At 28.2% G+C, this 15,426-nt stretch overlaps 2 protein-coding genes across 2 annotated transcripts; one reads left to right on the top strand and one right to left on the bottom strand.

Moving 5' to 3' along the window:
* Positions 1-12: 12 nt before the first annotated feature.
* LOC122498402 (FERM domain-containing protein 8) lies at positions 13-7,702 on the top strand. Its single transcript, XM_043606108.1, has 7 exons — positions 13-244; positions 358-595; positions 2,995-3,185; positions 6,437-6,891; positions 7,004-7,162; positions 7,307-7,472; positions 7,588-7,702. Exons 1-7 carry the CDS (start codon positions 178-180, stop codon positions 7,626-7,628), a joined length of 1,317 nt encoding a protein of 438 aa, XP_043462043.1. The 5' UTR covers positions 13-177; the 3' UTR covers positions 7,629-7,702.
* On the bottom strand, positions 7,490-13,923 carry LOC122498400 (dynein regulatory complex subunit 7-like). Its single transcript, XM_043606106.1, has 9 exons — positions 13,356-13,923; positions 12,432-13,212; positions 12,030-12,287; positions 11,774-11,930; positions 11,550-11,610; positions 11,249-11,461; positions 10,933-11,154; positions 8,038-8,274; positions 7,490-7,904 (listed from the first exon to the last, which is right to left on the bottom strand). Exons 2-9 carry the CDS (start codon positions 13,030-13,032, stop codon positions 7,704-7,706), a joined length of 1,950 nt encoding a protein of 649 aa, XP_043462041.1. The 5' UTR covers positions 13,033-13,212; positions 13,356-13,923; the 3' UTR covers positions 7,490-7,703.
* Positions 13,924-15,426: the final 1,503 nt, after the last annotated feature.

Raw genomic sequence — 15,426 nt, 5'->3', positions numbered from 1 at the left:
GTAAACGCCTGCCAACGAGTGAACTTATAAAAATCAATAATCATCCCCTTCGGCTCACATGTTAGTCGTAAAGGAAACATGAAATCGTCAAGTACAGAGGAGAAAAATTCATTATTCGATGAATTCTTTGTGACCTAACAGATAGAAATTCATTGGAGGATCATTAATTTTCGAAAAATGGAACCTCAAGAAGATTGTCGAACGAGACGAGTTGTTCGTCGTTATCAAAATGAATCGTCACCACGTGAGTGTGTTTTTCTTTAAATAACAAAAAAAAAATAGGTAATATTTTTTTTAATCTAATATTTTTCGATTTTTGAATTTGAATAGAAAATAAATTTCTTTTTTTTATTTTAGCAAATACTTTATCTGGGTCTAAAAGTCGATCGACAGTTTGTATCGCTGTTTATTTAATGTCAGAGGTCGTATTGACGATGGATGTTGAAAAAAATGCGACAGCTCAACAAATTATTAATGTCATTCAATCTGATAATGATTTGGGATTAATGAGATCGCCAACGACTGTTGGTTCATCAATTTTTGCAGTTTGGCTTTGTTCCTCGCAATTGGAGATTCAATTACAACCAACCCATAGGTTAGAAGGCTAATATTTATTAACTGTTAAAAAAAACTGAAATATGTTTACTAATATTAAATTAGTATTTAAATATAACTGTAATAAAAAATTATATGATTTTGTCATTCGGTTGCTTTAAATATTTAATGAAACATTGAATTTAACGATCATTCCGAGTCAGTAAACAGACTCGGAATGATCGTTAAATTCAATGTTTTATTAAATAACTATAAGTATTATTTGCAGGCTTTATACTCAATTATTAATGTTTAAAAATTTAAAAATTATCAAAAAGTAGCTTTAATAATAAATAAAAAAAAGTAGCTATCGAAAATTAATTTTAACGAATAAAAAAAAATTGTTTTAGTCGATTGACAAAAATTTGATTCAGTATTTCCTTGACTGTTTTCTGATTTCAATCAAAAATATTTATTTTTATTCTAATCCTGCTGAAAACTTTAATTCTAAATTTTTAAAAAATTCAATTATTTTTCAAATTTTTATCCTAAAAAATACAATTTGTATTAAAATATAAAATTTAATTTAAATTGTTTACAGAAAATTAAGAAAATAAATTAATAATTTTTCACAGTAAAAATTTAAATGTTATGACAGTTTTACAACAATTAAAATTTTCAACGATTTCATTTTTTTAAACAATAATTCAATTTCTGAGAAGAATTTTATTATTTATAAAAGTAATTCAATTCTTGCGAAGAATTTTATTTAATTCTTTTTAAATAATTGAATTCTCGTGAAAAATTTTATTATTTGGAAAAATAATTGAATAATTGTAAAGAATTAAAGAAAATTTATCAATTTTTAAAAAAATAATTGAATTTCTATTAAAGTAATTTTATTATTTATGAAAATAATTGAATTCTTGTAAAAAATGTTATTTAATTCTTTTTAAATAATTGAATTAAGATTCTTACATTCTTTTTTCATTGGAAAAATAATTGAAGAATTGTGAAGAATTAAAGAAAGAATTTATCAGCTTTTTTAAAAAATAATTGCATTTCTCAGAAGAATTGTATTATTCATGAAAATAATTAAATTTTTGCGAAGAATTTTATTTAATTTTATTTAAATAATTGAATTAAGATTCTTACATTTCTTTTTTCATTGGGAAAATAATTGAAGAATTGTGAAGAATTAAAGAAAGAATTTATCTATTTTTAAAAAAATTATTAAATTTTTGTGAAGAATTTTATTTAATTTTTTTTTAAATAATTGAATAATTGTGAAAAATTAAAGAAAGAATTTAGCAATTTTTAAAAAAATAATTAATTTTCTAAGAAGAATTTTATTATTTATGAAAATAATTGAATTCTTGTAAAGCATTTTATTTAATTCTTTTTAAATAATTGAATTCTCGTGAACAATTTTATTATTTATTTCTTTATTTAATATTCTTACATTCTTTTTTCTTTGGAAAAATAATTGAATAATTGTGAAGAATTAAAAAAAAAATTTATGAATTTAAAAAAATAAAAAAAAAAATTTTTTTTAAATAATTGAATAATTAAAAAATTTTATTATTTAAGAAAATAATTGAATTCTCAGAACGAATATTATTACAATTTTTTTTAAATCATTGAATTCTCGTGAAAAATTTTATTATTTGGGAAAATAATTGAATAATTGTGAAGAATTAAAGAATGAATTTATCAATTTTTTAAAAAATAATTGAATTTCTAAGAAGAATTTTATTATTTATGAAAATAATTGAATTCTTGCTGTAAAATTTTATACAATTTTTTTTAAGTAATTGAATTCTCGTGAAATATTTTATTTTTTGTGAAAATAATTGAATAATTGTGAAGAAGTTTATTTAAATTTTTATAAATAATTGAATTTTTATGAAAAATCTTATTGCTTGTGAAAAGAATTGAATTCTTGCTGTAGAATTTTATAATAACTATTTTAAATGATTTTCCTTAAAAAATTTTATGAAATATTTTAAATAATTAAATTTCTGTGAAAATTTTATTACTTATAAAAGAATTGAATGTTCGCAAAGAATTTCATCAAACATCTCTTGTTTAATTCCATTAAAATTGTATAGATATTGAAAATAATTGATTTTTGAAAAGTTTTTGAGAATAATTGAATTGTTTTAAAGAACTTTGAATTACAATTTTTAGAGGTTTTTTTTTATTTCAACTATTAGCGAATTTGAAGTGATGCAAATTTTTCCCAAAAATAAAGAAAAAAGTAGTTTTTAGTGTCATAAATCTAAAAAAGTATCCAAACAGTATCAAATTGTAAAAAAAGTAGTAAATAGTAATTTTCAGTAGATGAGTACGAAGCCTCTTGATGTATTAGTTTAAATATTACTTTATTGTCAAAATTTGTATGAAAAGTATCAGAAGTTTTTTATTTGCTTTGTAATAGTAATTTTATTGATTCTCCAGACCTTTGGAATTGGCGGGAAAGTGGCGAAAATTAGTGACTAAACATGGATCACAAAGTGGAAAAGAGGATGAGGAGCCTGTTCTTTATTTCAGGAGGAATGTTTTTTTATCAAGACACGACGAGGAACAAATAAAGGAGCCGAAAATTCTCGAGTTACTTTACGCAGAAGCCAGGCACAATGTTTTGGAAGGTAAAACATGTGTTTGATATTTTTTATTTAATCTCTGTTAATTGTTGCCAACATAATATTCGATTTGATGATCATACTTAAGTGGTCTACCTAATTTAGAGCAAAAGTTTTAGCTACGCCTACGGCCATATTGGATCCGCCATTTTGAATTTTGAAAATATGACCTCACATTTCTTATTCCACTTCCGTATTATCCCTCCAACTCAGCAAACATTTACTATATCCCAACGTTGTATAAAAATCCGGTAAAATATAAGTGATAAATTTTCTCCGCGTAATTATTAAAATACCTATAGAATAACATTTCAAAAGCGAAAACAATCAACGAAAGTGAATATCCAAAAAGAAGCAGCATGATCATTAAATTTAAGGCCTTGAAAATTAAGGACCCATTCTGCTTAAATAAATCGACTTGATTTCGACAAATTAAATTATTTTTTGAGAAAGCCGCATCCCACTTATTACTGATACCTGCTTCCACTAGAGATAATGTTATTTTCTCAATTCGATATTTTAACGGCGATCCACCTGACAGAAACATACCACTTGTATGCACTCCTTGGATATCTTTCAAAATTTTCATGCTTTCTGAATTGTTCGCTTTTCTATGTTCTTGAATAATCATTTGAGTGGCATCTTCTCTTCCTTGACAAGATATATTTTTATGATCTATTAAAGAAATTGTACAATATTTAAATGATTTATCTGAATATATTGAATTTTTCATTAACTTCAAAAAAGATTCATCAGGTTTCATTACTTTAAACTGATCGACATTTGAATGTGAAATAACAGTGAAATTCGCAGCAAGTACATCGTCAAATGTTTCCATTTTTATTGAAGATTCCTTTTGCAGTTGGAAATTTGAAAATACAGTATAGATGTATGACGACTGTAAAAAATAGAAAGTCAGAACTGATAGAAATACTAGTCTTTCTTTAATTTCTTTAGGATTTCTCGGTGATGGAAATCCAAAAGCAATCTGAAGTGTGTACATAAATTTCCAGTAATGTCGATCAAAATTGAGGAACTTGGCCATTAACCAGGGTAACAAAAATATACAAAATACGATCATCATTTGACGTAAATTACTTTCAGTTTTTAAAAATACAGCTTCAGTTGGCAAAATTGGTACTACGAAAATAAGAGGTAAGAATCTTGTACCTCGAGTGATAAGGGCAAAATTATTAAAACAAGTATCAAATATAATGGTTTGTGGAAGGAGCACTTGTATCTCGTTATTAATAATGCTTCTCAAAAACCCAACATTATTTTCTTTGACGCAACGTACAGCAAGCCAGTTTGTGTTATTGTAAATTATCTTTTTTAAGGTGAAGTTTAAAACATCAGACAATGCTATTGCCAAGTTTATTTCTGGCCCATTAGCACTTACCACATGCCCTGTAATGTTCCGTTTAATGTAGACATAAGGTGGATAATGAAACATACCCACCTTCATCTTGTATCCGTTGAGATTACGAATCTTGCTCGGAAAGAGAATGCTGTTCTCTGAGAATGATGTTTTAGTACATTTTTTAGTGAATGGATTATAAGAATGTTGCTTGACAATTTGTGCATCTGAACATTTTGATATCTTCTTATTTTCTTTGCGCTGTTGAATCTCAAGTACCGTGACGTCCAGAAATTGTTTTAACCACAACAATTTAAAGAAGTTTCGATAGCTTTTGATTGCTGTTACTTGAATGGCTATTAGAATTTTTGGAAATGTAAGTGGTTCAGTCATTTTAGCTAGAGAATCAAAAATATTTAGTAATTTTGTTGAATTTCTGTGTATATTTCTTGAAGGAATGATGATGACAATTGTTGACTCCAGTAAATTTGCAGGTAGCTTCAAACTATAACTGTTCCCGTTCGTAAAGTTTTTAAAATCAATAAGTCGTGTTGGTGTCTTTCTTGCAATATTGTTTACCATTTGATGCATGAGATAATTGTTACAATTATCACTGTATAACATAAGTACTTGATTCATTTTGGTAGACCGATTTAAGATTGTGGCCAATTCGCCTATCCATGTAGAAGTTGCTTTAACTGTTATTTCGTGGATGGTAAAATTTAAGCATACAAATGCTATAACAATAGTTTGAATAGTGAACTTCATAATGTTCATTATAATAACATTTAAATCATATTATATTATTATTATTTTTAATTGAATTGTCTTATATAATTTCATTAGTTTACAAAGAATTACCAACTATTTTAAACTTGTCTTTCACTTGCTGAAGAATCTAACAACTTCCCTTATAAATAATATGGCAGTAAATGATTAATTTAATTTTCACTTTCTGCTAGATATTTAGCTTATTGTAAATGTCTTATCATTTAGGACTTACATTTAAAATCTTTACTTGTCATTTTCTTTTGATCAGAATAGAGCGAAACTGCGTACAATAGAAGTAAAATACATTGATGGTACTATTGATTTCTTTTGTTAAATTATCACAATAAGTATAAGTAAGACACTTTATATTTATTTACTATGTTTTAACTGAAAACAAAGCGAACATCGAAATACTTGAAAGGTTGAGTGTCATCCAATGTCAATTAAATATATATGTATAAAGTGTTTCATAAATGTTGTTTTTGTAGAAAAATAAAAAATGCAAACAAAATAATAGTAGAAAAATTTTACTCAACGGTATATTTATTTTAATACTGGGAAGTAAAGTTTAAAAAGTTGAATATCTAACCAATAATTTGCCTTTCGAGTTCACTATTTGAGTATATTGTTGTCACATCCTCGTGACGAATAATTTTTTTTATTTAAATGTTTAAAATTAAAGTTTTTATATTATCTAAAGCACTTTACTTTAATACCTAAAATTAATGTAATTTTAACACGTGCCTCTTTGTTACCATCTGCCTATAATCAGTCGAGGGGTCAACTATTCTTATCATAATGCAATGCTCTGAATATTCACCTGCGGATATTCGATTCGTTCTTACGCGAAATTTAACCCTCTGGGGAATGGATTATAATAATGTTGCTTAACAATTTGTGCATCTGAAAATTTTGATATCATCTTTACGCTGCTGTATCTCAAGTACCGTGACGTCCAGAAACTGTTTTGACCCCAACAATTTAAAGAATAAGTCTCGATAACTTTTGCTAGCGGTAACTTGAATAGCAATCAGAATTTCTGAAAATGAAAGTGGTTCAGTCATTTTAGCTAGAGAATCAAAAATATTTAGTAATTTTGTTGAATTTCTGTATATTTCTTTTTTTTCAGGTAGATGTCCTTGTGAGGGTCAGGCAAGATATGCGAGTTTAGGAGCATTGCAAGCACGCATTGAACTTGGGCCTTATAATTCACAAACACACACATTGGCCTTTTTCCGCAAGCACAGAGGAAGATTTCTTCCCCATCATTATAATTCACCAAATTTTTTACTTGGTCTTGGTTTTGGTTTGGGCCTCGTCGGTGGTAAAGGAGCACCTGAAGCAAGACTTTTGGAGCAGTACAAAAAAATTCCCAATCACACTGGAATGAATACAAATCCACGTAAACTTATGAGGAAATATTTGGAATTTTGCTGGGGTTTGCCCAGCTATGGTGCAGCATTCTTTCAAGGGCAAATCGAATGTCCAGTGCGAGGTTTAGCTTCGTGGATTACAAACAGAGATCTTCCTGTATTAATTGCCATAAATACCAATGGTGTTTACATTGTCGATGATGCCCAATGTGTAAGTTGAAATTAATTATCTATAAACAAATTTTCAACATTAAACACATTTTTTGACCATAAATAAACTTTTGACCATATCATAAACGATAATTTACTTTTTTCTCTGGCAGAGCCTTCTACTAGGACTGAAATATTCCGAATTAAGTTGGGAAATGGCAAAACCCTCCGACGAAGGAAATTCCGATTGTTTGCCTTGCCTTTTCCTTCAATTTTCCGTCAGGGAAAATGGAACCCAAGTTTATAAAATTCTTCAAGTTTTCTCCAAACAGGTAGAGAAAGAAAAAATTTCAACTATTTTTAATTCTTTCTGATGCTCTATGCAAAACATGATCTTAGGGGGTTATAGAATAACGGTTGTGGAGTAAAATAAAAAATAAGTACACAAAAATTTAACAATCTTTCCATTATCACAGGCGATTATGATGGACACTTTAATATCCGGATTTATTGAGGAAAATCGAAAAATGGAATCGAATGGCGAAAATCTGAACCGCGTGCAAAATGGATTCCTTGTGCCGAACGTTGGAAGTTTTACAAATAAATTGAGCAAATTCACTTTAGCGACTTTTGACGACGAAGGTAATAAATATGATCTATTTATTTTACCAATTTATTTATTATTTGAAAAAATTTGAAAACATTTATTCTGAAAATTTTTCTTATTTTTAAGTTGATACAAAATTTTTTTTTTCAGGACGCTGCATCGGACAAATGGGTTCCTGGTCCTTTCAATAATGATTGTATAAAAAAAAAATTCTTGAAAACAAACATTTTTTGTAAATAAAGAGAAAAAAAGAAGATTACCATTACTTATTGAAATTTCGGTGTTTGTAATTTGCGTAATACAAAAAATCTCTCATCTTCCTCGAGAATGTTTATCATTCTTTTATATCTTTCGGGAATTAATTTTTGATGACGTTCCAATCTCTCCTCTAATGTGAGAAGATAAATATTCATTTCGTCAATTTTCGTTCTAAGATTTTCCCTTTCTTCAGCTGTAATATCCTCGTCCTAAAATAATTGGTAACATTAATGTAGAAAACAATTCGAATTTTCTTGAGACGGATGCATGCATCTTAAAGACGGATTCTCCGGAGGAATGAGGACTCAAAATAAAAATTATTTGAAACAAATTTTTAAATACCTGAGTTAAGTTGGCCTGCATTTTTTGAAGATCTTGATTTCCTTGATTAATTTTTTGAAGCATTTGATTCGCACGATTGACTTGCGTCTGTTTAAAGTCGTTAAGAAACTCGTCCTTTAGTTTTAATGCTTCCTCTTTTGTAAATGCTAATGGTCTACCAAGTTTCTCCACATAAGGTGCTAACGAATCAATCACTTCTTCTCTTTCTTTTTCAATTTCAGCTTTCATTAGTTTTTCCTTAAAAATTAAAAAAATTTTATCCAACCAAGAAATTCGAAAATTTTAGAAAAAGTTATTAAAATTTTTTTTACTGCTTAAAAAAAGTATTAATTTAATTTTCTCTTGTTAGGAAAAAATTAAAAGAAATTATATAAGTCAGGGCTCGAACTATAGGTTCGTAAATCCTGTAAAAGTCCGTAAATTTGTTTAAAGCCCGTGAAAGTCAGTTTATTTAAAAAAAAAAAGGTCCGTAAAGTTCGTAATTCGATTCAAAAAGCAATAAAAGTTCGTAAATTTAACGATATAATTTGGAGAATTTTTGAAAAGTTCCAAATAATTGCAAAAATTCAATTATTTTCAAAAGTAATAAAATTCTTTGCAAAAATTCAATTATGGTAAAAATTTTTTAAAAATTCTCATCAAAATTTCAATTATCTTTAGAAATAATTAAATTCTTCTCCGAAATTCAATTATTTTCAAAAATTTTAATAAAATTCTGTACCCAAAAATTAAATTATTTCTAATACAATTTTAATAACATTTCATGAAAGAATTCAATTTATAAAAATGTTTTTAATAACATTTTTCGAAATAATTCAATTATTTTCTAAAATGTTAATAAATCCTTCGAAACAATTCATTTATTTTTATAAGTAGTAAAATTCATCCGTAAGAATTCAATTATTTTTCATAAATAATAAAATTCTTTTTGGGAATTCAATTATTTTCAATGCAATCATTAAAAAAATTCGATTGTATTCAATAAATTAAAGAAATTTTTCGAAAGAATTCAATTATTTTCTAAAAATTTAAATAAAATTCAAGAATTAAATGTTTAATTTCAATTATTAAGAAACACGATTATTGTAAAAACTTGAAAGAAATTGTTTATATAAAATTCAATTACTTTGAAAATTTGCAATTAAAATTATCAAAGAAACTCCATTATTTTAAAAAAATTCAAAGATATTCTTCAAAAGAATTAAATTAGAATTTTCAAAAATTTTAATAAAATTTTCCCAAAAATTCAATTATTTCTATAAATAATAAATTTTTTCGAAAAAATTAAATTATTATCAAATTTTTTGATGAAAATCTTTTCATAAATTCAATGATTTTCCAATTTTTTATAAATTTTTTTGCAACAATTCAATTATTATTTTCATAAATAGTATAAAATTTTTACAGCGATTTAAATATTTTCGTAAATAATAAAATTCTTCTTAAGAATTCAATAATTATTTTCATAAATAATAAAATTTTCACAGGAATTTAATTATTTTCAAAACAAACACAACTTTAATAAAATTTTTCAAAAATAATCGATTATTTCAAATGATTTTTATAAAATTCTTCTTATCAATTCAATTATTTTTAAAAATTTTAATAAAATTCTTGCGAAAATTTCAATTATTTTCATAAATAATAAAACTCATTGCAGAATTTCAATTATGTTTAATACAATACATTTTAATATAAAATTCCTCGAAAAATGTAATTATTCTTAAAAATTTGTTGGTAAAATTCTTTATAAGAATTCAATTTAAAGAAACATTCAATTATTCAATAAGTTATTAATTTTTATATTTAAATAATTGAATTCTCGTTGAATTTTCTAATAAAAATTGATTTAAAAATGAATTTCAGTTAAAATTTTATAGATAATAATTAAATATTAGAAGCATTGTAGCATAGAATTTTTAGAAATAATTGAATTCTGAAAAGGTTTCAAATTAAAATCTTTGAAAATCTGAATTTTTTATATATTTTTAACTAACAATTCTGTGAAATTAATTTTTATCAAAAGGTTTAATTGAATTGTTTTTGAAACTTTTTGAAGTTGTTATTTTCTAATATATATATATATATATATATATATATATATATATATATATATATATATATATATATATATATATATATATAATTAAAATTTACCAAATTTCAATTATTCATAAATTCTTCAATGAAACATATATATATATATATATATATATATATATATATATGTTTCATTGAAGAATTTATGAATAATTGAAATTTGGTAAAATTGAATATTGTAAACAAATGGATTTGAAAATTGTCAAAGAAGACTTTTTCGAAAAATATTAAAAATAATTGATTTAAAAAGGGGTCGTCCATATACCACGTGGACACTTTTGGGGGGAGAGGGGGGGGGGGGGTAAAAAAAGTTTGAAAATGTCCACGATCCCATGTATTTTTGTGTCCACAAGGGGGGAGGGGGGGTCAAAAATCTTTGAAAAACTGTCCACGTGGTATATGGATGACCCCAAAAGAATTTTAGTTAAAAATTCTTGAAAGTAATATTTAAATTGAAGTGATGAAAATAATTTTGAAGAAATACAATTATAATATAAAATAATGATTTTATCAGTAGTCTTTAATAAAAATAAATAAAAATCTTTAATAAAAAAATTATTATAGAACATCTTTATATTTTATAGTTATGAAAAATTTAATTTCTACTTTTAAGTAAAATATTCTCTTATTTGACTCGGACAGGTTATATTTTTGTCAGTAACAATTGGTTCGTAAATGGTTCGTAATTTTTTATTCTTGGTCCGTAAAATCCGTATTTTTAAATATACTTTCATTATGGTTCGAGCCCTGTAATAAAGTGACTAATTTATAAATAGAAAATTATAATTTTAAAACCTGTTCGAGAATTTCATATTTCGCTTTATCATTTCTGCTTCTATCGAAAATTGACACAGACAATTTGGGATTGAAAACTTCGTCTCCTTGTATTTTTATGAAATTTTTTATTTCTACCTCTACGTCTCTTACTCGAAAACAACTTTTCTCCTCTTCCTCTAACTGAATTTGTAGTTCGTTATAAAGATCTAAAGACTTTTTAACTGTTGCCATAGGATCAGGCTGAAATTTTGTTTTAAAAAAATTTTTAATAATAATTATTAAGTTCTATAAGTTTTTATTAATAACGATTAGAAATTATTAAAAATTTGATTACATTATATTCAAAAACCATTTCTCGTTTGAAAACGAAGCGTTCACATTTTTCAGATACCGATGGTTTGACAAATGTTCGTGTTCCTCTTGTGTACTGGCCTTCATTGTAATGAAACTTTAATCGAATTTCATTTTCTTTAATTGCAAATTCCCTTATTGCTATGTCTTTCTCAGCTGGAATTATTTCATTTCTATGAAATGTTTCTGTTATTTTCTATGACAAATAATATTGTAAATTAGAGCAAAATATTTATTAGTAAACACGCATTTTTAATGTTTGTATAGTATTTCACACCACTCACTTCAATTTCTCGATAATTAGATACATTTTCAGAATCTTTATCTGTTGAGTACTGAACCTCACTGAAGAAATAATTGAAAATGATTATTTAATTTTTCTTTTAATTATTAATGATTATTAAAAACTTGTGCTTCTAAACATTGTATAATTAGAAGCAATTAACAGTGGCAATTAAATAAAAATTGTTTATGTAAAATATATTTAATTTTGTTAAAATTGCCTTACCGTTTATTAAGAAAATCTTCTCGATTCACATAATCGACTATCATAAATTCAGGATGCATTTTGAGTCTCGAAAGTCCATCAAGACGAACTGTATCATAAAATACGATTGTTCTTTCATCCTCAACTTTATCATTTGATTGAGCGTAGTAGCAATGCACTAAAAGTAATGTGAGATTCCAATTTGTTATTACTTATTCATCAAAATAGATTTGAAAAAATGAAGTATGTAAAAATAATCTTTAAAATATTCAAAAACCTTTGCAAGCATCAAGACGTCCTCTATCGTAGTAGTCATTAACCATATTCGAATCCAAATCTTTCTCGCTTCTTACTAGCTTATCGACTCTGTTTGAATATTTCTCATAAGCATAAATAGGACACGTGTATTCATAGTCCTCATAAATTGTTACACGTTCTGTTAGACCATTTTCATTGAAATAAGGTGCGAATAGTTCAACTTTACTTTTCTTAAAGTAAACAATCTTTTTACCATTTGGATAGCGTCTCTCGAAATCTTTATTATTCATTAAATTATTTCATTTTCAAATATTACTATATAATATAAATAAATAATATACTATAGTAAATACCTTATAATTTATATAATTAATATTCAAAAGTGTGACACTGTGGGATTGAAAATAATTTTTAAAATTACCTAAACTGGGAATTTCTATTTGTTGTACGTAAGATCCTGGCATATCAAGATGCTTTTCCTGGGCAATCAACATTTCCTTATCATCCTCTTGATCTGCATCATCAATTCCTCTCATAGTCCAAGGCTCACCAGGTAGTAGATGCTCCCAAAATTCGACTTTACTTAAATTCCAATTAATTTGTTGACATTCGCTGTGTTTTTTTTGCATATTAACCCAGTAGTTGGTATCGTTCCAGATACTTTCGACTCCTAAGTAGAGAAGATTTGTCTTTGGATCTTCTAGTGAGTAGGCAACGCCCGAGGATGACTCGATAAAAAAAGGTTCTGTTACTTCATGACCTCTAGGTCCTCCAGCATCTGGTAGAATAACCACCCAGGAATGGATTCGATGTCCATGATATTTATCAAACGGTGGTTTCTCAAATTCCCTAATTTCAAATTCTTTCTGCTCCTCTTGTCTTTGTAGTTCATCATTAAGTACCTTCTGTTCCTCTAACTCCATTTCACGTTCAAATTGACTTTGAAAATCTGGTGGTGGTTTTAATTGATATTTCGATGTGTCGATTATTTGGTCTAGTGTTGGTGGTTCTTCTTCATTCATGACAAAAGGACATGGACTTTTGGTTTGGTCACATTTGACCTGTTCTCTTGATGCATATCCACTCACGACATAAGCATTATACCCCTGACCAAGTAGTAGACTTACCAAAAGAGAGGAGCACTCGAAACTGTTGCCTCTTTGGAAGGTTATCAACCATGTTGGCGATCGTATTCGTTCTGGCTGAAAATAAATATTTGTAGAGTTAATCTTTATTAATTTTTATAACGTTCTTTTCTATAACAATTCTAAATCTATGTATTATACATATGAATGATAAAATCTATTTAATTAACTCTAAAGCAGTGTTACGTCAAAATTGATACCTTTTTAAATATAGCCCTGTATCTCGCTTTTAATTAGTTTCAGAATTAAATCTAATTTAGGAGAGGAGGATAAGTCAATGAGTCTACTAAATGATGTGAGAGAATATTTATTTAAAAATTGTTATAAACTATAAATTCATTTGAAATATAAAGAGAATATACAATTTCACATTTTCATAGTTTGATAGTTACCCTTATGCGGCAATGGTAAGAGTTATCAATTTATCATGTTTCCTTCTAGTTCGTATTTTAACCGCTAAGAAGGCGTTGCTTTACAAAGTCCCAAATTCCAATTACCTACCACTGGTAAAATATTCTGTCTAACCTCGATAATGCAGTTTTCTATATTACAACTATAACCATCGCACGATAAAGTAAAACTCTACACAATATTTTTATCGATTAACAAGAATATTTGTATCAGGAGGAAAATAATGATAATATTCGGCATAGAAACCCACATTAAACGTCAGCCGTAGAGTATATTCAACTGTAAACACGTGCTTTGGCTCGTGTCCCCTCCCCTCGTCAAGTTGCATAATAAGTTTGGCGCCTAACTGCGAGTTGATTAACGCGCAAGCGACATTTTCACCGTTTATATACAAAGGAGAGGATAATAATCCAAGAGAGAGAGAGAGAGAAGGACTACGAGGGAAATAGAGGGGAGCACTTGAGACAAGCGTAACTAGTCGAAATGCGCAATATAACCTCCAGAAAATATATTTGCCGCCCATTCTTTTCACCGGCAGGCACGACCTTGACAAAAAGAGCGTTGCTTTTACCGATCAGCTGACTGCTAATGGAACTTCTTCCTACACATTAATGTTTTATTTACTCCCTTCACGTATGTGTATATATAGTATACAAATTTCAAATTGGTGGCGCGCGCATCTTCAACGCGACTATCGACCCAAAATTTATTTTTTTTATCAATTAGGTACCCTATAGTTTATTAACATTTATTAGAAAAATTCTGTTAATATTGATTTTTGTATCACTGTCGAAACAGAAAATAAATACGGAACTTAAATTTATTGAAAAATTAGGAAAATTGAAAAAAGTGAGTGGTATTTTTTTTTCTATAGAAAATGAGAAAATACACGAAGCGATCAATCGAATGTGGAGCATCGACTTCATAAAATTCCCCCTCGTTCTTTTACTATTTCTTTCTTATACCATCTAACCATCCAATTCGACTCATTTCCCGCTAACCGAATTCGCGGGAAAAGTAGCATCTCTCTCTCTCTCTCTCTCTTTTTCTCTTTTCCTCTTTCTCATATACGATTCTTTCGCAAGATAACGCGCCATCGTAACGAACCAAGGTAAGGTCGGAGAGGGGCAGAGGAGTGAGAGGAGGCGAGAGACAAGTGTCATCACCCTTCTTTCTCTACTCCACCTCGCCCCTCACCACACCTATACTGACGTCAAGGGGATACTGAGAAGAGAGACAAGCGGAATCTTCTTTCTTTCTTTCTTTCTTTTTTTTTTGTGAAAACACGTATAGCGCTCAGCTAGGCGTTAGGGTAGAGAGATGGTCAGTGGGTGGCATAGTGTGATGTCGCCCCTGTCCCCTCAGTCCACCCACCCGAAACTCCTCTCACCCAACCCTATTTTAACCCCCCCCTCCCTCCCCTTTTACCCACCCTTCTCCGCACCTCTTGTCGTGATCCCACTGCTTCTCGCCCTTGCCCGCGCCATCGTGTCGTCGTTGTCACACACAAGCAGACACATATACAGAGACCCTGTAACTGTCCCCTCCCTCCTCCCTGAACGTCCCTCGTCAACCTCATTCCGCCTCGCGACCCCTTCGACCGTCACCCACGTGGGACGCAAAAGGCGAGGGTGTGAGGGAGCAGACAACGCGGAGATACCGCCGCCGCGGCAGCTGCGCTCAGTGGTTCTCAAATTCTAGTTTTCTATTTGCAAAATGATTATCCCTATACTATATACATATATATGTATAATAAACAACTTGATGATTAATGAGGCTTTTTAGTTTTTGACTTGCGTGTGCTTATCGTGGGCGTTGAAAATATCAAGTTTTTAAATTGATTTTCATAATCCTGGGGTA

This window comes from Leptopilina heterotoma, unplaced genomic scaffold, assembly GCF_015476425.1.
Source record: "Leptopilina heterotoma isolate Lh14 unplaced genomic scaffold, ASM1547642v1 Lhet_15, whole genome shotgun sequence".
In the NCBI taxonomy this organism is placed as follows: Eukaryota; Metazoa; Arthropoda; class Insecta; order Hymenoptera; family Figitidae; genus Leptopilina; species Leptopilina heterotoma.
Note: the sequence above shows the minus strand (reverse complement) of the source record. Positions and strands in the feature narration are given on the sequence as shown.